We start from the raw sequence: 22,683 nt of genomic DNA, 5'->3' as shown, positions 1-22,683 counted from the left end.
AACCGCGCGATTGCTACGGTCGCAGGTTCGAATCCTGCCTCGGGCACGGATGTGTGTGATGTCCTCAGGTTAGTTAGGTTTATGTAGTTCTAAGTTCTAGGGGACTGATGACCTCAGATGTTAAGTCCCATAGTGCTCAGAGCCATTTTTGAACCATCTTCAGATCATTTGCATCGAAAATTATATCTATGCAATGATTTGAAGACGGAGATTTGTTTAGCTGAAACTAGTAATCATTGTGTACGTTTATGCGACCTGGTTGAGTAAATTGCTGTAATAAGAGTAAAAACTGTGTTTAGCTTCTGAGATCTTGTCTAGTACAGCTGAAAATGTTAGTCAATCATCGTACATTTGGTAGTAACTAAAGCTGCCATGAAAGCTGTACATGTGGTAGTAACTGAAGCTGCCATTACAGCTGTTGAGTACGTGAATATTGTTGTTTACCACCTGCATCCATTCCGACTTTATGTCTTCTCCGACGGCGATGGCATCTTCTAGCTGGATAACTGTCCTCACCACAAGTAGTTTAAGGAAAATGATAGTGAACTAAAACAGATGTGTCGGTAACCCAGTTAGCTTGACCTGAAATGGATGGACTACATCTGGGACGCTATCGGCTACCAAAAAACGCTTGCCGGTAATTTACCTGAACTGCATGACTTGTAGGCACAACCATCTACAGCCACATACTTCCAAAAACCTATGATGTACTTCTCTAACCCATGCCATGCAGCATCGATGTTCGACTGCCTCCCCACCATGGACCAAAACGCTATTAAGTAGGTCGTCATAATATTTTGGCTCATCATTGTATGTTCAGTGGACAAAATAATTAGACAGCACCTTACAAGGAAACACTGACCGTTGTGGAGCGTTCTATATGGTGTAGAGCCGATATTTGGAGTTCAATCGCTAACGTAAGTCACAGCAGCGAAGTGGTGTGTATATTCCAAGCGATTGTAGGAAACTGGGGCAGTAATATGAATCGACGTGGGCACGTGGGAAAATGACGGGGAAGAGCTGTTGACAAGGTTCCTGTAGATTAAAACTGTATTCTGGAAAAGGACTCAAACCTGAGACCTTTGATTTTCGCGGGTAAGGGCTCTACCGACTGAGGTATCCATGCACGACACGCGACGTGCCCTTACAGCTGTACCTCTGCCAATACCACAGTTGTATACATTTCTAATATTCTGGAGTCTATTCTGGGACTACAGAGGACGGGTCGTTTTGTAGAAAGGGGAAGTGAAGAAAGGTTAATAATGAATCAATCGAGTGGAAATGGTGAAACGAAATCAAAACTTCGTGTGTAAGTAAAACAAATACAGAGAAATTGACGTATCTGTGTACGTCCTTCTGGCTTCCTCCAGAAGTACTTGGCGGTACTCACCGGAGACGTTCCGCGGCCTCCTCCTGGTGGCCACCTTGCCCTGGGCCGCCATCTGGAACGTCCTGGTGATCTCGTCGCCCTGGTCCGTGACGCACACGTGCACTCCCTCGCCTTTCCCGCAGCGGGAGCCACCCTCAAACACGAACCTGCCCTCCACCACGCCATAGCGCCTGGAACAGTCGTGCAGATTGCTGTCTCTCTCTCTCCTGTTACTGACCGGAGGATGAAATTTCGTACACTGATTACATGATACACACAGGCACAGACACACACAAAAACACACACACACATGAAATACGCGTACGTACATACACACACACGTACTCAATTTTACATTTTGTGTGGGACACCGGACATCATTGACCACGAAATAAATTAAAATACTTTCTGTCCCCCTCCCAAGGGTACCTTCAGTACCGGGCGGGAGGATCTGTGTGCTCCAGCGAAGCTGAGGGCTATGCCGGCGATAGCGCAGCTACTGGCAGGGTAACCCAAGCTCGACACGCCTCAACGAAGGAGCCATACGAAATGTCTCCCACCTCACCTAGGACAGGGTGGTCTCTATACGCGTGGTGAAGCCAACCCTCCTAGAGGAGTAAACCCTGACATCAAACCCTGGTCCTCTAACTTGGGGGTTGGATCAATAGGCCAGCACCCCATTTTCCACAAAAAACTTCTACAAGCTCGAAAATCTAAAGCGAAGCCTCGGCAGGGTGGAGGATAACAGGAATGCAACAAGATGTTATTAATTAATCTTTGTATGGATTAATCCTGTAATAATAATAACACTTCCTATCCCTCAAATTTCAACCCAGAAGTTTAGGGAGGTTTCCGTATCTTAACAGGGGTTGCTGGAACGGGAAATCCTATCCCAAATATTCCCTACTGGAAACTCATTTCGCAGTTTGATGTTGGTCAAACGTAAAGGCCGATGGTATATGACTATATCCCCTCCACTTTTACTGCACATTTAAAGGCCTCCACGTAGAAAGTGCTTAGTATTAGTGAAAAGTTGAAGGTATCACGTAATGTTTATGTCTGATCAAAAGTATCCGAACACCCCTGTGTAATGGAGAATTGCCCAATATACGCTACGAGAGGCGAACCCACCATATAACAGAAGACCTAGAACAGTGTGTTGTCAATAAATAAGCAGCAGCAGCAAAATGAATCGGTCTGGAGAGCTGACGTTGACAAGTCATTAGATGTCACCAGACTATCATATCCACTAGGGACATTTCTGCCCTTCTAAAGCTCTCCGAGACGACTGTTGCCGAAGCGTGTGTGAAACAAAAAGACGACCGAGAAACTCAGCTAAACCAGGACCAGGTAGACGTCACGTACTGACAGTCAGGATCGTAAAAAAAATCACATGAAATCAGCAGAAGAAATCACTCGTAAATTCCAAGGTACTATCAGGAGTCCGGTTAAGATAAAGCCTACGAGTCGAGAGTTAACGGCAGAGCAGCTTATCATAAGCCACACATTTCTATAGTCACTGCTAAGCGACGCTTCTGGTGGTGTAAAGACAAACGCCAGTGGACAGTGAATGATTAGAAACAAGTGACTTAGACTAATAAATCACAATAACCCTGGGGCAATTCGCGATGGAAGGGTTTGGGTTTGGCGAATACCTGAAGACAGTTACTCGCCGTTGTGTGCAAGGCCAACATTCAAATACGAGAGCCGCGCGGGATTAGCCGAGTGGTCTCGGGCGCTGCAGTCATGGACTGTGCGGCTTGTCCCAGCGGAGGTTCGAGTCCTCCGCCGGGCATGGATGTGTGTGTTTGTCCTTAGGATGATTTAGGTTAAGTAGTGTGTAAGCTTAGGGACTGATGACCTTAGCAGTTAAGTCCCATAAGATTTCACACACATTTGAACACTTTTTTTGAAATACGAGAGAAGTAGTGCTACGATATGGGGGTGTTTCTCGTCGTTAGCGCGTGATCCCCTTATTGCTCTAAATGCGGAAGGATATGAACGCATATATGAGTAAACACAGTCTTGATTACAAATTCCTTTTGAGTGACCGGCAACCCTCAACGTCTACATAGATCGTTTATGCTGTCGTTATAGCACTTTGTGCCAGATTTTCAGAATGTCGTATCGATAGATAACGCCGTTTCTACGGCAACCCTCAACGTCTGTATAGCTTATCTTTGCTAGTAGCTTCTCTCTATAGCTATAACAACCTTTGACAGCTATTCCACATATCTTTGCCAAAAGCACGTATTTTAAGGAACACATAACAGAGGGCAACATAAACCAGTTTATTTTAAGCTAATTATTCACTACAGTTTACTTTTGACGAATAGCTATTTCATAGCAACTTTAAGATGTATTTTAACTGTAACTCTTCTTCAAATCTTAGTAATATAGACTATTGTAATACATTTTATGCTAATAGTACACATTATATTTCTGATTTGTTTGCACTGATGTCATACACAGAACGGTGAGAGGGACTAGTGCTATTTAAGATCACTCCCTGCCTATCCATTTAGTAGTCAGTTCAGCGTCGTGGGTCGGCGCAGCTTGCTCCATGGAAGTCCACCTGCCGTTTTGAGTATATGTAGTTTGTAATTGTATTTCAGTGCATATACGATAGAGTAAGGATCCCTCTATCTGTACGTATGTTATTTCAGAGTCTGAGGATTGATACCGGTCCTTGCAATTAAAAGAAATTTGAGATAAAGACTCTTTATAATTACATATTTTTCATTATATTATATAAGACAGCTGATAATGTTTTCAAAAATTTTACATATATGTGTGGTGTCTGTGCTTTTGGACATCGTCGCTGCTGATTCCGCATAAAGCGCCGATGCAACGGATATCATCAGTTCCTTTCCTTTCCTCCCCCCTCCCCCCCACTACTTAACATTCATTTTATATTATAAGAACATATTTTGCAGCTTCATCTACTGTGTAAGTAGAGTAACGTCTCTTTATGAGCATGAGAATACACCCTATCATAACGCAGTGACCTTGAGTCATGGTTTGTGGACAGTCACATTCCTGAAATGCACTGCCCTGACCGAATCCTCTAACACGGTCAAAATTTTGGAAATTTCTGGTTAGATTTTACGGGACCAAACTGCTGAGGTCATTGGCCCCTAAACTGACATATTACTTAGTCTAACTAAAACAAACTTACGCTAAGGAAAACTCACACACACACACACACACACACACACACACACACACACACACACACACACACGTGTCCAAGGCAGGACTCGAACCTCCGACGGGGGGTGCCGCGCGACCAGCAACACGGCGCCCTAGACCACGAAGCGACACCGCGCGGCAACTGAGTCCAATAGAACGCCTTTGGGATGAGTTACTGTGTTGACATCCGGGCCCCGGAGTCCAACACTACTACCCACTCGACTCTCAGTGGGAGTAGGTTGTCATTCTACCATGGACATTGAGATATCTCATTGAATGTACTCTCAGCAGATTGCAAGCCGTCATAAAGGCGAAGGATGGACACACCCCATATTAATGTCCGCTAACAGGTGTATGGATTCTTTTGATCCGATAGTGGAGACAGAAATGTGTAGCTATCTAAGGGAACAGCGTGAGGGGACCATAGAGTCAATCATAAATTTTGGAGGTTTTGTTTTATAACGCTGCTGTGAGGGTAACAATTTAATGTATTTTATTTTGCTCGACTGGTAAATTGTTCACCTTCATCATTTTATTTATTCGATCGTATCATTCCTAACACTCCATTAGGAAGTTCACAGACAAACTACTAATAACAGCTGTGGCAATCACCTCTTTATGTTGAGTAGATCTTCTCTATATGTCAACCATAGTGTTTAGCATAAGCTGTTTTTAATAGCTTTTATATAAGGAAATAGCCACGTTAAGCTTAGGGCGTTTGTAACGTGTAGGTCAATTACTATAGCACGTGGAAATACATGTTATTAATGATCTCTGACGTTCACCCGTAGTTACATTGCTAGCAATACTGGCTTTGTGACAACTACCATATTTTCACTCATAGGCATAATGGCAGTGGCGGCCAAAACTTCATTATTGGCTCTCTTTATGAAGTATAAATTTTCCTGTTAACATTTAACCAACTTCCGCATTTTCACTAAAGTTTGACCAATTTCCATATTGTGCTATTTTAATATCTTTGTATATTGGTTTTATGTTTCATTTTATGGGCAGGAAAGCGTGACGTCCGTGGCTAAAGGATATGTAACAAACACAAAAAAGAAAAACAATAATCCAAAAGGATAGACTAATGAACAAGGTATCTAAAAGTGATTTTAAAATGTGTAAAAATGAATTTATGTAAGATTTCCACAGCTTTTAAATTAAAACAGCAATATGAAAAAGTATAACTAAAACGTTAAGAATACATTGAAAACACTTAAAACAAGATGTAAAACGCCGTGATCTTCAAAATGGAGGACTGCACTGTGACTAAAAGCAGAAGGAACTTCCCTGAGAGGTAGTCTGTTGTTGTAGGGGAAACGTTACCTGTTTAATTGGGTAGGACACTGTGGGTATAAGGGTGGAGCGTTGATGGATGGTATCGATGGAGAAAGAGAGGATGTTGGTGAGACAGGAAGAGAGGAAAAGTTTCAGGTATTGGTAAGACCAAAGTGTGATGCGGAAAAAGTGGTATGGAAAGAGGGAGAGGAAGGGAATCTAAATTCGACTCTACTGGATGCCCGCGCGCACAGCGTCCTTTGAGTATCCGTATTTAAAGAACAATAGGAGTCAGTTGCAAAAATCCATAGTTTATTGCACATCTAGATTTCGGCTATAACATCTTCATCATCGGTCATTTACTAATAGAGTCATAAACCTACCAGCATGTCAGAGCATAAATTTGTGACAAATTACACTAGACTTTGCATGGAAGAAAAAAACAGTTTTGTACTGTGACAAGTTGGTACCTTGATGACTCTTCTGGTGATGAACAGATGATGACTTCAGTATAGTGGAAATATAGATTTTCAACAACTTGCGTATTTTTGCGACTGACTGAGGTCCTTCTATAAATCTAAGGAGAATGGAAAGCTGAGGAAGGAAAGAAAGAAGGAGCCATCAGGAGACGGGGTGGGTAGGTTGGAATTATAGTTGGTAGGATGGGTAAATCTGGAGACAGATTTGGTTGTCTGGGAGAGACAACTGGTTGAAATTTCTTTTGGGAGAAGATGTGATAGTGCATGTACAGGACTGGTACAATGGGTCGGTAGAGAAGCGGCTACATACTCAGATTGGAAATTGCAGGAGAGTCAATACCATTACTGGAGTCGAGTTTGTGGGTGCTATAGGTTCTACGATGATGTTCAGTGAGAGGCAGGACAAACGCGAAATTGTCTCATATTGCCTAATTCAGGTTTGGAACATTTTTACGAGAGCTATATGCAAATCTATAAAAGAATCCCTAAGGTTGTGTTATGCAGGGATTCATCTGCCCCGAACGATGTTTTTTTATGCAGCCCCGAATGACAGAACAATGTTGTTGGCCAATTCGTTCTGGAAATGCGAAGAATATTATCAAAATGGCACAGAATAGCTACTAAAGTATATGAATATATCTTAGACTTATTGTACAAATTTTGTTTATGGAATTATTTTAGCATTTTAACATGGCGAGTCAAATATTAATCTTTTCGTTGGGTTCTACACCAGAAAGTTGTTACTTCCATGCTTCTCAGGTTTATTTCTTCTGTTAATTTCGTTGTTTTAGATGGTGAAACACACTTCATAATGCAACATTTCAGAACTATTTACGAACGATTAAGTACTGTAAACGGAATAAACTTACAGAGACATCCAAAACCTGTATAACCACCCCGATAAGTACACAAGGAAAAATTAGAGACACTCGGATCATTACGATAGTACGTTACATTTTGGTCCTAAAATACCGTGTAACGCACAGCCAAACCGCACTTTTATGTGTTACACTATGATTTCACTTTCCAACAGACGCCAGAAGCTCTGAGAGGGAATTTATATAGATTATGTGGCTGTCGTCAGTCTGGAAACCATTCGTGCCACAAACATAGTGCCGGTTTGCACAAAACGACGTCGGTGGGGACAGCTGAATCGTCCTGTATAATGTTTACTGAAGTATGGCAACACAAAAGTAAAAATAGAGATTTGTATCGAATGCATATTGTGCTTCAGCCTCTCACACTTCTATTACAGTGCAGTGTGGTAATGATGTGATACAAGTGCCAGTTTGTGATTGGTGTATAATTTATCTCTCACTTCACACTTATGCATGGTATGATCAAGTGCTACTATATGTAGTACAATATACTGATCACGTTTATGTACATGTTTTCTCTATTTCTACACTGTGTTTTTCCCTTATGAAGTGTCATACAAATATTATTTACGGTAACACGGCAAGTAGATGTATTTCATGATTATTACTTTTTTCCCTTACGAGAGATCCGATGGAGGTAATGTTCCGACAGCCGTAATCTGTCAGAGAAACCAATGATCCATGAAGATTTATATCAGTACATCTTGCTCGCTGATCTCTATAAAGACTTCCTCTCTCCCGTCAAGTGCCGTCGTTTAACCCCTCTTTAAGAAAGATAATAAGAGAGACGTCAATAACTACTGACCTGTTTAACTGCCGACATCGTTCTCCAAAATTTTTCAGAAGGTGATGTATTCTAGAATTGTATCTCACTATAGCAACAACAGTATTCTTAGCAAATCACAGTTTGGGTTCAAAAGGTTGTTCTAGTGAGAATGTCACTTTCACGTTCACTCGCCATATTTTACAAGCATTAAACAATAAAACAGCGTCGGCTGGTATTTCCTGCGACCTCTCTAAGGCATTTGACTGTGTGAATCACAGTATTATCGTAGACAAATAAACGTTTTATGGGATTGATGGTACAGCCTACCAATGGATAATGTCGTATCCAAACAAAAGAATGAAGAAACCTGTACTTATTGTTCAAGCGGTATACTGCAGGGATATATTCTTGACTGAGGAGAAATCACGTATGGGGTTCCCTGAAGTTCAGTCATAAGTTCACTATTGTTCCTGATATATGCAAACGAACTTCCACTTAATATATAACAACCATAATTAGTTCTTTTTGCAGATGTCATTAGTATTGTTATCAGTGGAAGCGTACATGCAGAAACAGAAGAACTGGCAAACAAAATTCTTAAAAGAATCATTGATTTTCTACGAATGATCTCATGCTCAATTTTGAAACAGCACAACATATTCAGTAATGCACATCTAGAGGCACTACACCAACGATAAATGTAACACATGGTGAGGAAATAACAAAAAGGGTGAAAACTTTACAATTCTTAGGGATGGAAAAAAAACGGCTCTGAGCACTATGGGACTCAATTTCTGAGGTCATCAGTCCCATAGACCCTGGAACTACTTAAACCTAACTAACCTAAGGAAATCACACACATCCATGCCCGAGGAAGGATTCGAACCTGCGACCGTAGTGATCCCACGGTTCCAGACTGCAGCGCCTAGAACCGCTCGTCCATCCCGGCCGGCTTAGGGATGGATATTTATAAGAATTTAGATTGGAAAAACACATTTTGGGGCTCCTAAAAGAACTTAGTTCAGCCACATTTGCGCTTCGAATCATTCCAAATCAAGGGGGGAGAGAAATCAGTAAGTTGTATTTTGCATATTTGCATCGAGTAACATCATATTGAATAATATTCTGGGGTACCTGATCTCCAAGAAATAAAGTCTTCATTGTGCAAAACCGTACTCTAAGAATAATATGTGGTGTTCTACTATGGCCATCTCGTGGACATCTGTTTCAGGTGTTAGGCATTCTGACTACTGCTTATTTGTTCCCTCATGAAGCCTTTTGTCTTTAACACAAAAAGTGGTGCAAAATGATGCAACAAAACTTTTTTATCACTTCGCTGTCTCAGAGACAACAAAATAAAATTTGGAAGGAAACTGAGAAAGTTTCTCCTTGACAGCTCCTTCCATTCAGTAGAAGAATTTCTATTACTATAATATATAAAAGGTTGTGGGTAAGAATTTCTAACTCACATACATCCTGTATTTTTTTATTTTTGTAATAAAATGCAAAATGATTCAAGGAGCATGTAACCAGATAAACCTAAACTAAAACTTAATCCTAAATTATCCTTTCAGAGCATTTCTGTGCAATGAATAGAGTCTGACTGTGGAATATCCCCAGAGAGCTACTGAATAATATGTGAGCCTCACCTGAGCTGGCTGATGTCCCAGAAGCCGAGTAGCCTGGGTGGTACGCCAGAAGTCAGGCAGAAGCGCTGCTCCTGGACGTGAAGGCGTGCGGGTCCAGCGGCGATCTTGGCTCGTGGAGGCGCCGACGACATCTGGATGAGGAACTGAACGTCTGTGGGACAGAGGGCTCTTCACACTAGCGAAAATCACGTACCCATATACATGGCTACAAGAGGATACGGAAGTCTACGAGACGCGAGTGTACGCAAAGCGACGTGTACTGCCAACTTATTCTCATCTGATAACCCTTAGGAAATGGAATACATGGTGTCTTGAAAAGACAGTATAAAACAAACATCAACAAAAATGAAAAGAGGGCAATGAATGCAGTCGAATTAAATCTGAGATCTTGAGATGACCAGATGAAATTAGATTAGGTAAAGAGACACGAATAGTGTCACCCAAACTCATCGAACACTATTCGTGTCCGATGAGTTTGGGTGACAAAATAACTGATGAGAGAAGAAGTGGGATGGATATAAAACGCAGATTGGCGATAGCAAGAAAATCAATTATGATACAGAGACATCTACTTACAATGAATATAAATTTAAGTTCCATAAGGACAGAAACTGAAGTAATGAATTAAAATTTGTGCCAATGCCTGGATCTCCAGCTTACTTGGTAGATGCGTTAACCACTACACCACCATGGCAGTGTGGCCACCGCAGCAGTACAGAGTACTCTGGTCCAGGTACCCTCCATAACACAAACTTCAATTCACACCTTCAGCCCATTTTCTCCTTCTTCAATTGCCAATGTTACCGAGGGTCTCCAATAATGGAAAAGCACTCCAGATTTGCACGTAATGGGGAAATCTTGTCTGTATATGAGGCGCAGGTGGTCTATTGAGCTGATGGAATTACCTTTTCCTGCAAATTTTTTGATGATTGAAGAAGCGGAAAATGGACTGAAGGTCCGAAGTTTATGTTAGGGAGGACAATGGGCTACGGTAGTCCACACAGCAGTGTGGAATACAATGCCATAGTTGTGTAGTGATTAGCACATCTACCTAATAAGCAGGAGACATGGGTTCAAGTCCTGGCTTTGGCACAAATTTTAAGTCATTACTTCAGCTTCTGTCCGTATCGAAGATAAATTTAAGACTCGTATGTTACTAGGAAAGTAAATGCCATAAATTTAAATGTTAAGAATTCGTTTCTGAACTTATTTGTCTGCGGTGTAGCCTTGTATGGAAGTGAGACGTGGGCGCTAGAGTGGTATGAAGAGAAAAGAAGCTTTTGAAATGTGATGCTACAGAAGAACGCTGATTATTAGTTGCGTAGACTGAAGAACTAATGAAAGAAATTTAAGCACAAGTTAATTAAAAGAACGGATCGGTTGATAGGACTCATTCTGAGGCACAAACGTAAAGACAACTATTAACAGTGGGCAGTTTCACGGGTAAAGGCTGTAGAGAGACACACATGAATGCAGTGAACAGGTTCAAATGAATGTAGGTTGCTGTTATTATTCGGAGATGAAGGGAACTGCACGAGATAGATCAGTGTGAAAAGCTGCATCAAACAAGCCTTTGGGCTGTAAATCACAACAAACTACCACATTAAAATAAGAATAGGACTGTGCTGTTGACTACTTAGGATGCCGTTACAGGATGATATATTGCTGAACCACCAGAGACTTTAGCGTTATGAATGTTATTAGCATTCATGCTGCTACTTCGTGGGAGTAGTAATGGTTCCTGGTGATAATATCAGTAACTGTAGGTCACAGCCATGCATAACAGTGTTCTGAATAAAACTTGTAGTGGAACACTTCTCAGGGAATATTTTTCATGCAGGTGGGGAAAATATGCTGCTAAATAATCGCCGAAATTTTCAGTGAAAATCTTCAGCTGTCTTTTATTTTGGATAGAGCAACTAGTTTGCGTTATAGACCTTAATATTCCTACTATTTAAATCTGCAATGCTTGAAAATGGCCTACGCCCGAAACTAATAACACTGCGCAATATAAAAGACAGCTAAATGTTTTCCCCATGAATATCTACAAAAAAAAAAAAAAAAAAAAAACAAAAAAAAAATCGGTAATCCGTTATGTCAAAACACGTACAAGAGTGATTAGGTATTCTATTTATTTCAATTGCAATACGAATTTTCTCTTGATCTAACATTGTGTATTTACACTGAAGAGCCAAAGAAACTGGTACACCGGCCTCATGTCGTGTAGGGACCCCGAGAACACGCAGAAATGTCGCAACATGACGTGGCATGGACTCGACCAATGTCAGAAGTAGTGCTGGAGGGAATTGGCACCATGAATCCTGCAAGGCTGACCATAAATCCGTATGAGTACGAGGGGATGATGATCTCTTCTGAATATCACATTGCAAGGTATCCCAGATTTGCTCAATAGTTTTCATGTCTGGGGAGTTTGGTAGCCAGAGGAAGTGTTTAAACTCAGAAGAGTATTTCTGGAGCCACTCTGTAGCAATTGTGGACGTGCGGGGGGTGTCACGTTGTCCTGCTGGATTTGCTCATGTCCGTCGGAATGCACAATGGACGTGAATCGATGCAGGTGATCAGAAAGGATGCTTACTTGCGTGTCACCTGTCAGAGTTGTATCTAGATGTATCATGGATCACGTATTACTCCAACTGCACACGCCCCACACCATTACCGGGTCTCCACCAGCCTGAACAGCCCCCGCTGATATGCAGGTACATGGATTCATGAGGCTGTCTCCAAATGCGTACACATCCATCCTCTCGATACACTCTGAAACGAGACTCGTCCGACCAGGAAACATGTTTCCAGTCAACAACAGACCAGTGTCGCTGTTGATGGACCAAGAAGAGACGTAAGGCTTTGTGCTGTGAAGTCATTAAACGTACACGAGTGGGGCTTCGGCTCCGAAAGCCTATACCGATGGTGATTCGTTCAATGGTTCGCACGCTGACACTTGTTGAAGGCCCAGCACTGAAATGTGCAGCAATTTGCGGAAGGGTTGCACTTCTGTCACGTTGCATGATTCTCTTCAGTCGTCGTTGGTCCCGTTCTTACAGGATCTTTTTCTGGCCTCAGCGATGTCGGAGACTAGATGTTGTACCGGATTCGTGACATTCACGGTACACTCGTGAAATGGTGAAACGGAAAAATTCCCACTTCATGGCTACCTCGGAGATGCTGTGTTCCACTGCTCGTGCGGCGACTATTACACGACGTTCAAACTCACTTAAATCTTGATAAGTTGTCATTGTAGCAGCAGTAACAGGTCTAACAACTTTGCCAGACACTTTTTGTTTTATATAGGGGTTGCAGACCATAGCGCCGTATTCTGCCAGTTTACATATCTCTGTATTTGAATATGCATGCCTATACCAGTTTATTTGACGTTTCACTGTGCACAACAATATTATTGAAATTCCTAATCCTCTGTGTTACAAAGTGCTGCCTTCTCCAACGGTAGAATCAGTCAAAAATTTAGTGAAAAAACACGCTTGGTGCTTGCAGAAACCTAACATTTTTGGCCTGGATTACCTCTCTGCGGGAGCATTGTTGCATTTCTATGGCTAAACCCACTCTATAAAGGTTACTTTGAATGAGCGTCACACCTATACCTTTCAATAGCATTATGTCTTATATGACCACGAGCTGAAGAATTTTTCCGAGAAACATGGCTGACCGACAGTACGCCTGCCATCCACAACTGTCGATACCAACGGCTGTTAGGTCTACAGCCAATGAAATTACAAAAGATGTAACCATGCAACGCGTCACATTCACTAGTTTCACTGCAAAGCTATGAAATTTACGTAGGGATAAAATTACGGTGCTGATACTTACAGGTCTTGTGAAGTGAAGTTATGTTAAAAAGGGACGTACATATTATTATTTGTATGAGAATTACCTTCATATATTTTCTACAGTGAGATGTTTCAGATGTTAATTATATTTAAATAATAAAATATTTTCGGCATGTAAGGTGTATTACGTCGTGCTAGCGATTATGGAAGTGAATAGACATGTGTATGCTAACTTACCTTCTCCTAAGTTGCTGGATATCTTCACCTGCCATTGCATTAACCTCTCTCTTGTATCGAACGCCAGAATTACAGTTACGTCTTGACAAATTATTGCTATCGTATTCGATTCTTTGTCTAAAGTGAACCCTGAAAAAAAAGAGCGATATAGTATCAGATCCTCACACACTACTGACTCGAGAATAACATCAAACATTCTAATTTAAGACACAGAAGAAGAAGACGGAAATGTCTGCAAATCATCAAAGTTCGTACAATGAACATAACACTTCAAAATTCGTCTTTACGTTTTCTTTTTGCGCGTATTTATACAAAAAATAAACGATTTTGTAGACTGCATCGTGCTTAAGACCAGTAAATTTATATATCTAACATAGCTCTCTGATCATTCGGAACAGATATATGTTGACAATTCTGGTCAAATAGATAATAAATAATTAGTACTCAGAGAGATTCGGATTTCCTCATCAGTTTCATATTTTTAAGCATTCGAGCTCAATGAAGATATTATTTTTTCATTGACTAAAAGAAAATTTTGTATTACAAACATACGCATAATACAAATACATAATATATATAGCGCTAAACGCCTGTTACATGGTCGTAAGCTACACTCTATTAATGTAAGAAATTCCAAATAATTGTAATTTCTGGTAATTGGCTACATAATGATAATTGCTTTATCAGCATATGTAGTCATGAGGAGGCTACAGTGGAATACAGTCAAGGAATTTGGAGAGCTGATGAAATTTTCCGGGTATCGAAGAATTACAAACCATAAACGCACAGAATAATAAATGATTTATAGTTTTTTCAAAATAAGAGTAGGAAATAGAGGGGCAACTTGGCAGTAAGTTACACCTTGCAAACTTTGTTCATAAGACTGTAATATTTCGTTAAACAACCTGTTTGATACGTGTATCGAATAAGTAGTGAGGCAAGTGAAAATATGAAGGGATAAAGTCTAGTAATGTCGAGATCAAGAAGGTGAATTGTGATGCAAGCGAAGAGAATCTGTAACATACATACTTTAATAAACAAATTGTTCACAACAAAGACTTATAAGTAAAAGTAATAAGGAACACCATGCATGATATTAGCAGTGACAGAACGATAGAGCAGGAGAAATGACAAAATTTGGCTGAGTGAAAAGAAAATTTACACTACATGAAAATACGTCTATGCGACTGAAAAAACGCTTATTTACAATTTTAGAAAACCGATTTTGTTACTTTATGAGTTTCAAAATTGTCACTATTAATTTCGGTGTAGATTTAGAGCAAGTGTGTAACATGAGGCGATAAGTGGTTCGGTAAAAACTGTGTAAAATAAACTCACAGTACCTCGTCCGTATCTGTAATTGTTTACCTTTGTGTTCAAGCCCTAGTAAATTGTGAATTTTATAGAATTCTATAAACCAAAATTCGTGTTACAGTCATAGTGGAGTACATTACCCTCAAAGTGTACAGGTGAAAAGTACAGGATTAATGGGAGCAGCGGCACTTTTATTTAGTGGTATCATTCAGAGATCGCTGAGAAAAGGATATTGTTATACTCTCATTTTAAGAGAGAATCTGAGAGAAGGAGAGGCGAAGGAGAGGGAATCCTAAAACTTACCAGCATATAATGATTGTGTAAGGATCACGAAAATGTGTGGAGGTAATACTGAAATCAGCAGAACTAGTATTTAAAAATTATTCAGGTAATTATTATTAGACCTGAACGTTGATGTTATTTTTACTCCGAATAATCCTGAAAATTAGTTCATTTCCTATCAAATATTTACTGACCACAACCCTTTTATATGAAGGACAAAAGAACTGAACTCGTAAATATATCAAAATTACCCTGGTTTCGTCTAAGGTAGGGTCTAAGAATACATTCTAGGTATGTAGATGAAGTAATTCCTTGAGGAGGAATAGCATTTGTCTAAGAGTCAGCTCCATTTAAGGTTACTTCACTGATGTTAAATACAACATTATGCACACAGGAAAATCTACTATGTAGGAACTTCCATTTTTACATAAATACGAAAGAAGATCACTCTTAAAGCACTGTTGATTTCGAGATAAGTTGCGGTAATACATATTATCCTCAACAATATATAACTAACTGCAAACATTTCTACTGACAGGATACAGTGCATTGAAGCGAGTAGTAGAACAAAGGGGGCGTCACCCCACTCCCCATTGTTGCAATATGTATCCAAGATGGCGATGATGACGTCACCCTAGATGGCAGTCTGTAGACTTAGCATCAGTGCATGACATCATCCAAGATGGCGATAGAGACGTCAGCTGATGACATAAGTACCATTACCGAACATGGTTCCTTTTGGCAGGAAAGTGCCACACCACTCCTGTGGGTAGTTTGAATTTGGTGTGAAATTAAATTATGTGCTTCTAGGAGTTCCCGCAGTCCCCTGACCCCCCCCCCCCCCCACCCTTCCGCATTTTTTTATTGATGATGAGTCATCTTCTTGGAAAATAGGTGGGAATTGCGAATATTGCTGTAGGAGATTACTTCCTTCTGCAGCTGATGGGAGTTTGTATGGTGTGGCCCCCACTAGAGTCTGCTCATGATGTCATTCAATTCGAATATAATTTGTTTAAATATGCCTAGATTTGTATACATTTGTTTAGATTTGTTGAATTTTTTTACATTTATTATCTACCTACAGCAGTAGTGGCTTAGTGTTGTGTTACCGCCACAAGAGTCTGAGATATCAGTACTTGTTATGCTCTCAGTGCGGAAAGAGCATGTGTTCAATTAGCGAGATGTCAGTGCGACATGGTGGGAGTTTTAATAACTGTATTACATGCACTCATTCAGCCGAGGAGTGCACCCACAGCTCACTGCACGAAGAATGGAAGCGAGCATTAATGCTTGAACACATGAGGAGGAAGATTACAGTCCTGCAAATTAATACTTTGCATTGAGATGCATTAATAATGCATTACACAACGCATGGAAACATCTGTCTCAGCTCCCAAACCACTAGGGACGACTGCCACCAATCCAGCAGACCTAAGAACTGAGTTAGTTCGCGAGTTTACCGAGATAGATCACGTGATCATGCAGTTCAGTCAATAGGAGCACAGTATCACGATGATGTGTGTTTTCCCAGATGCACATGTGCCCCAGCCTTCACTATTGGCGACAGTTTCAAATTTTGGCGCGAATTTCTTTGTCCTAGGGCTGTGCTGATATGCCCACCTCACCTGGGGATTGGTGGGAAAAGGAATCAGCCGGTTCTGGGCTGCTGGAGAGAGGAAGGAGTGTACTTTATTTATTTTTGGAACAATTTATTTTGCAATGGATTTCACATAGTTTATGTATTACACTGATATGAAACACACCCCGATGCGCTTGGGGTCACAATATACAGTTTACAGACCTGGAAACTATTCGCAAATAATGCAGTACAGTAATGTGCAGAGACGCAAAACAACTCATAGATTACCGAAACAATCCACTATACAGCGTAGAGACATGCAAACTACTCACAGATCACCGAAATAATGCATGTGCAACGCTATACAAACACGCTCACAAATCAAAAACACCCAAAAATAGTGCAGGGCACACAAAAAGCACATGAAAAATGCAACGTGTCAACCACTCGAACTCTGATTCTACTGGATGGTGTGATAAACCTTTTGCATTTCTTTTATGTTTTCGTCTTCTTTAAAGGCAAACAGAAAAGATGAAACGGTAGCCCATCATAGAACCTATGCCTACCGTCAGGTATTTTTGATTTTCAGTTGTTAAAAAAAGAGAGCAGATTTTCTTGTACCAGTATGAGGAAGGGAGGATTCGCGCTCAGCTAGTGAACGAGTGAGAAGCACTCCATTTTAAGTGAGTAATTGTAGACCGCCATTTTGGGGTCGCTATAAATAAGTGAGGAGTGTGTATTTCATATGAGCTCCGTTTAGAAAAATACAGTATTGTTTTATTAACAGAAAGATCGTGTGAGTTGTTATTTCAAATACTACGATAATTACAAGAACTGAAGCCCGCCTGTGTACTTTGGAAAATTACGAAGATCCGATAAGCTTAATGGGAACACGGTCAAGACTTTAAAGGTGAACAAGGTGACCAAACGTAGCATTATAAAGAATGGTAAGCACAAATCTACAGGGGAGAAAGAAACTACTTCGCCCTGTGTAGTGGGACGAAATTAAACGTCACCCATCCACCAAGTCAGCCCAGTTTGCAGGTGACTATAAGTTTAATTTAGGTTTTGTTTATGTGTTTTCTTATTATTTGTAATAAATGTGAATTATCTAAAAGTTTTGTATTTTTTTTATGTGTTTCATGTACGGAGAGATCGGCGCAACGAACGGGGACAGCATCTTCGTTGCCGCGACCAGAGAGGAAATTGCTGGCCGCTATACGTCGCGGGTCGACAGCCAAGGAGCAACAGAAGATCCTGGAACCGAGTTGTTGCGTCGTGTTTCTAAAAAAAATTAAAAATGAATTTTTATACTCTTTTTGTACAACAATGACGTAATAATGAGCTTAAGCTTATTGAGATGTTAGTCACTGTCTGTCAACGCTCAAGTTCACATCTGTATGTGTAGGAAGCTAATAAAATAGTGTATGCTACTAAAGGTGAAACACGTGTCTTGAAGATTTATTTATGAAGAGTTATGTGAACGGATTAATAATATATTTGACAAGATTATTGATTCAGACAGCGTTGGCCGAAACTTTGAATCTAAAAAGTTTATTTAATGTGTGATTCTGATATCGATTAGATCAAGATAACGTGTGTCGATATAATTTTCTGAGGAGAAACAAACGAAATTTAAATTCGAAAAAGGTACGAAAACCAATTGGCCCAAGTGATGTAATTCTCTGCACACGACTCAACTGATGTTTTACAGTTTCGTTCAAGAACCATTCTATGACAATTTAAAAAGAATATGAATCATTTTTGAAGTGGGTTGTAACCGACGTAGGTGACGAAGTCTGCACATGGTCATACATATATCAAACGAAAACCTAAGACGTCGTTACACCACACCGTGGCGACCGTGACAGGACTTGTGTGCAACTAAGGCACACAGGTACGAAACGAAACATCAAGAGTCCTTCGGAAGTCAACGCGAGTTTTCGTGGAGCCTTCACCAGCCAGCGGCGACTTCGCGGGTGTGGGCATCTGACGGAGCCGCAGCCAAGCAGTACGGTCACGCAGTTGTTCCACGAGAAGGCGCATCTGTTGGGCAGCAGCTGAACGCTGCAAACCTCGACAACCTTTTTTCTCCCAAAACTAATAGGCCCAGTACGTCAGCTGCGGGGCGTTCCTCCGGCTGGTGTTAGAGGTGTTGCTGAGGGCTTCGCCTGTCTACGGCGGTGCCGGGCGTGGTTGCAGCTAGCGACGTTTCCGGTGTTCGACTCAGCGTCTTGCCGGTTGCGGAAGCGGGGTCGCAGCATCTCAGCGGCTGCATCGACGGCTGTTACATCTGCAGCCCATAGCAGCACACTGATCATCGAGAACTACAAATTACAATATTAGTGTCCGGTGAGTTTGTTTCAAGTTGGAAGTGGAGTGTTGTACATAGGAAGTGTGCTTTTATAGGATTGTTGATTACAAGTCTGCGTGTGTAAATAGTTAATATCTTACAATAATGTCGGGAAGTGAAATGTCAGACGAAGAGCAATCTATGTCCGATAGGAGCATGAGAGCCCTTTTTAGGGCGATCGCTAAATTAAAACAATCTAACGAGGAATCGACGGCTAGATTAAAAGAGGAACTTAAAGGGGAGCTAACAAAATCGACAGACAGGTTACAGGAACATCTTAATGAAACCAGTCGAGAATTAAGTGGTAAAATAGTGTCTTCTAAAGTTGAAATGCAGGAAAAATTAGTAGGACTTAGTAATAAGATTGCTGATAATTGTAAAAGGTTAGAAGAACATATCCAGGAATCGCGCGAGGGAAAAGCTCGCATGCGAAACGATATCACTGACTTAACCGAGAGACTAGATAGTGTCAATATCTTAGTTGTAAATGAAATACAGAAAAATAACGATATGTTACGAGATGAATCTTCTATGCCAACAGAAAATGTTCGCAGAGAATTATTGGAATCTATTAAAGAGGTCTCTACCAAACCTGTAGAGATTTCTTCAATAGATAATGTAGAATTAGAGACATTAACTCATCAAGTAGAAAAGGACCATACCGAAATCGAAAACATGAAATCTTTAATTACTGAAATATGCAGTAATCTTGAGACTGCCAAAGATAATAATATTGACGAAGGTACCGAGCGTTCACATCGTGAACACAGTGAAGAATCGATATTAGCTAATCGCGTATCCAATACAGAAATGCGGATACAGGAAATTACGAAACGGTTATCGGAATTAGATAATAACGAGAACATTTCAGGTAGCAGAGGTAATAACATAATCAGAGACAACAGTCGCATCGAATTTGCTAGCACGGATGGCAACAATATGAATAAGGCAGTCACGGCAAGCCAATCCGATGCAACTCCGTCTCTGCCAGCTAAACAAAATCCGACTATTTCTCTCGCAGAATGTCTGGATGACATAACAACAAATTCAAATGTAGCAAGTCGATTTCCTGTATTCAAACCAGGAGGCGAACTTCACCCTATAATCTTTATAAAAGCTTTTGAAACATCATTATCTCCTAAATGGAGTAATGAAAAACGCATTCAATTTGTAATAGGACATTTAGAAGCAGAAGCTGCGGAATGGGCAGTACTGCATAGAACTGAATTCAGGGATTGGGATGATTTTGTTAAGCAGTTTAAACAAAATTATTGGTCAAGACGAAAACAACAACACTTAGCTTTAGAGTTGTTAGCCCCTCCTCCATATTCTAAACGGTGGAGAGGTTATAGGAATTATTTTGAATGGAATTTAAACCGTGCTAAATTAATTGAAAGTCATCTAATGCGAGTACTAATTAGTGGATTACCGTATTACATAAAGGAAAGAAAAATGTTATTCTACGAATTATACAAAACCTTAATAATGGGGACGAAACAGTTAACACCCGGGGTGTGTGGTTATATTTTAACGACTTGTTGTATTGGAAAGCACAGAGGGAACACCAGAGATGGAAAATCTGCATTCCGAAAACTGTTGTGGACGAGTTAATTACTTATATTCATGAAGGTTACGGGCATTTTGGAATTCATAAATGTATTAAACATCTAATGAAGTATTATTATTTCAAAAATATGTCACGTATTGTGAGAAGTATTATTAGGGCTTGTGAAACCTGTCAAAAGGTTAAAGTTAATAACAAATCCAAGCGTTATAAATTATATGCTGTAATTCCTCGAGGTTTGCGGGATCTACTGTCATTAGATTTTTTCGGCCCTCTGCCTCGGAGTTCAGGAGGATTCACATATGTGTTTGTTGTAATGGAATGTTGGTCCAAACATGTGAAACTGTATACTTTGAAACGAGCGAATACAGCAAGCGTTATACGCTGCCTCACCCGAAATTACTTTGTTAACTGGGGCATTCCCCAACGACTTATGTCTGACAACGGTAGTGCCTTTATTAGTCAAAGATTTCAAGATATGATAAGACAATATGGAATCAAACATATCTTAATTTCGAAATATCACCCTCAAAGTAATTTAGTAGAAAGAGTCATGAAAGAATTAGGACGATTATGTAGAACTTATTGTGCACATAAACATACTCGGTGGGCCAAACTAATGCCTGAATTCGAAAAGATATTAAATGAATTGCCTCACCTAACGACGGGATTATCACCTATAGAAATTTTAGGCAAACGAATTATAGGTGAGCCTTTACTAGCTGCTTTACCTTGGCCACCAGTAAATGAGATCCAACAATGTATCCCAGACGAAAAAGTTTGCGAACAGATTGTAAAAAATGCCGAACGGAGAATTAAAAGTTATAATCAACAGGCTATAGAACCCTCCTTTCAGGTAGGAGATCTTGTGTTAGTACGATCTCATCCTAAAAGTTCTAAGATCGATAAGGAGTGTAGAAAATTCTTCTTGAACTTTGAAGGTCCATATGTTGTACATAAGATTGTACATCCCAAAGCATTACTTCTTATGGAACCTTCATCAGGTGTAATTAAAGGATTATATAGTGTTGATCAAATGAAACCCTTCATTCCTAAATAAGTTAATATTTAGTATATGTTACACACGGAAGAGCGTTCATAGTTTATTCATGTGAAGTTTTTCGTGATAGTTACGTGTTATTTTAAATAAATGACAGAAAGCTTAAACATGTGTTCTACAATAATCTACTGGTACTTCAAAAAGAGAAAGATAACCAAAAGGGGGATTTATATGGCGGAAACTTTGCTCTTAGGTAAAAAGGAATTTTGCATATTTTAAATTTACTCGGATAGTAGGAACCAAAGGGGATGGTTAATAGTTTTAGGGACCATGGGCGTCCAGAGCTATATGGCTCACGAGAACATAGCAGAGTGCCTTTAATAGAGGTTTGCAATAGTGTTAATATAGAACACACCAAACGGGGCTCTCTCGCTTGTTTCTCCTAAATAAATGGCCATTACCCAACAAGGTGTCCGAAGGTAAAGAAAGCCGTGCCGAGATTCTAAAGAGAGTTTTGCTTGATTTCTTCTTGACCTCAGGCATAAATAAGGCATTAGGGAAGAGAATGACGTAAAGTAAATAGTACTATTAGTTATTGTGAGAAACTTATTAGTAATATACATTCTTGAGAAGAATAACTCTAGTAAATAAATGAAACTGAAACTAATCTATCACAATTTGAACGCTCTGTCCTAATGTACAACGTTAAAGAACGTACTAAATTAGTATTGATTAGCAACTATTAACTGAAGAGGAGCAATCTCCCTATATTCGGTTACGAATTACCATAAGAGCACAATTAAGAGTAAATGACAAATAGTCACAACGATATCGTATTAAAAGGATTAAATCTCTCTAATAGCAAGGATTCTAGGTTACGTAAAATGTGAGGAAAATGTGTTAACAGTTAAATATTGTATATTGAACAGTTTTAATT

The 22,683-nt window shown here is 40.1% G+C and overlaps 1 protein-coding gene across 1 annotated transcript in view; it reads right to left on the bottom strand.

The window, feature by feature from the left end:
• Positions 1-22,683, bottom strand: part of LOC124776052 — a 403,057-nt gene that overhangs the window by 151,669 nt on the left and 228,705 nt on the right. Inside the window, exons 4-6 of the mRNA XM_047250895.1 lie at positions 13,655-13,783; positions 9,615-9,765; positions 1,391-1,560 (exon numbers count right to left, since the gene is read on the bottom strand). Coding sequence (XP_047106851.1) covers positions 1,391-1,560; positions 9,615-9,765; positions 13,655-13,783 — 450 coding nt within the window. The remainder of the gene's footprint in view (positions 1-1,390; positions 1,561-9,614; positions 9,766-13,654; positions 13,784-22,683) is intronic.

This window comes from Schistocerca piceifrons, chromosome 2 (genome assembly GCF_021461385.2).
Source record: "Schistocerca piceifrons isolate TAMUIC-IGC-003096 chromosome 2, iqSchPice1.1, whole genome shotgun sequence".
Lineage (NCBI taxonomy): Eukaryota > Metazoa > Arthropoda > Insecta > Orthoptera > Acrididae > Schistocerca > Schistocerca piceifrons.
The sequence above is the reverse complement of the archived record's forward strand: the minus strand, read 5'-3'. Positions and strand labels throughout refer to the sequence as shown.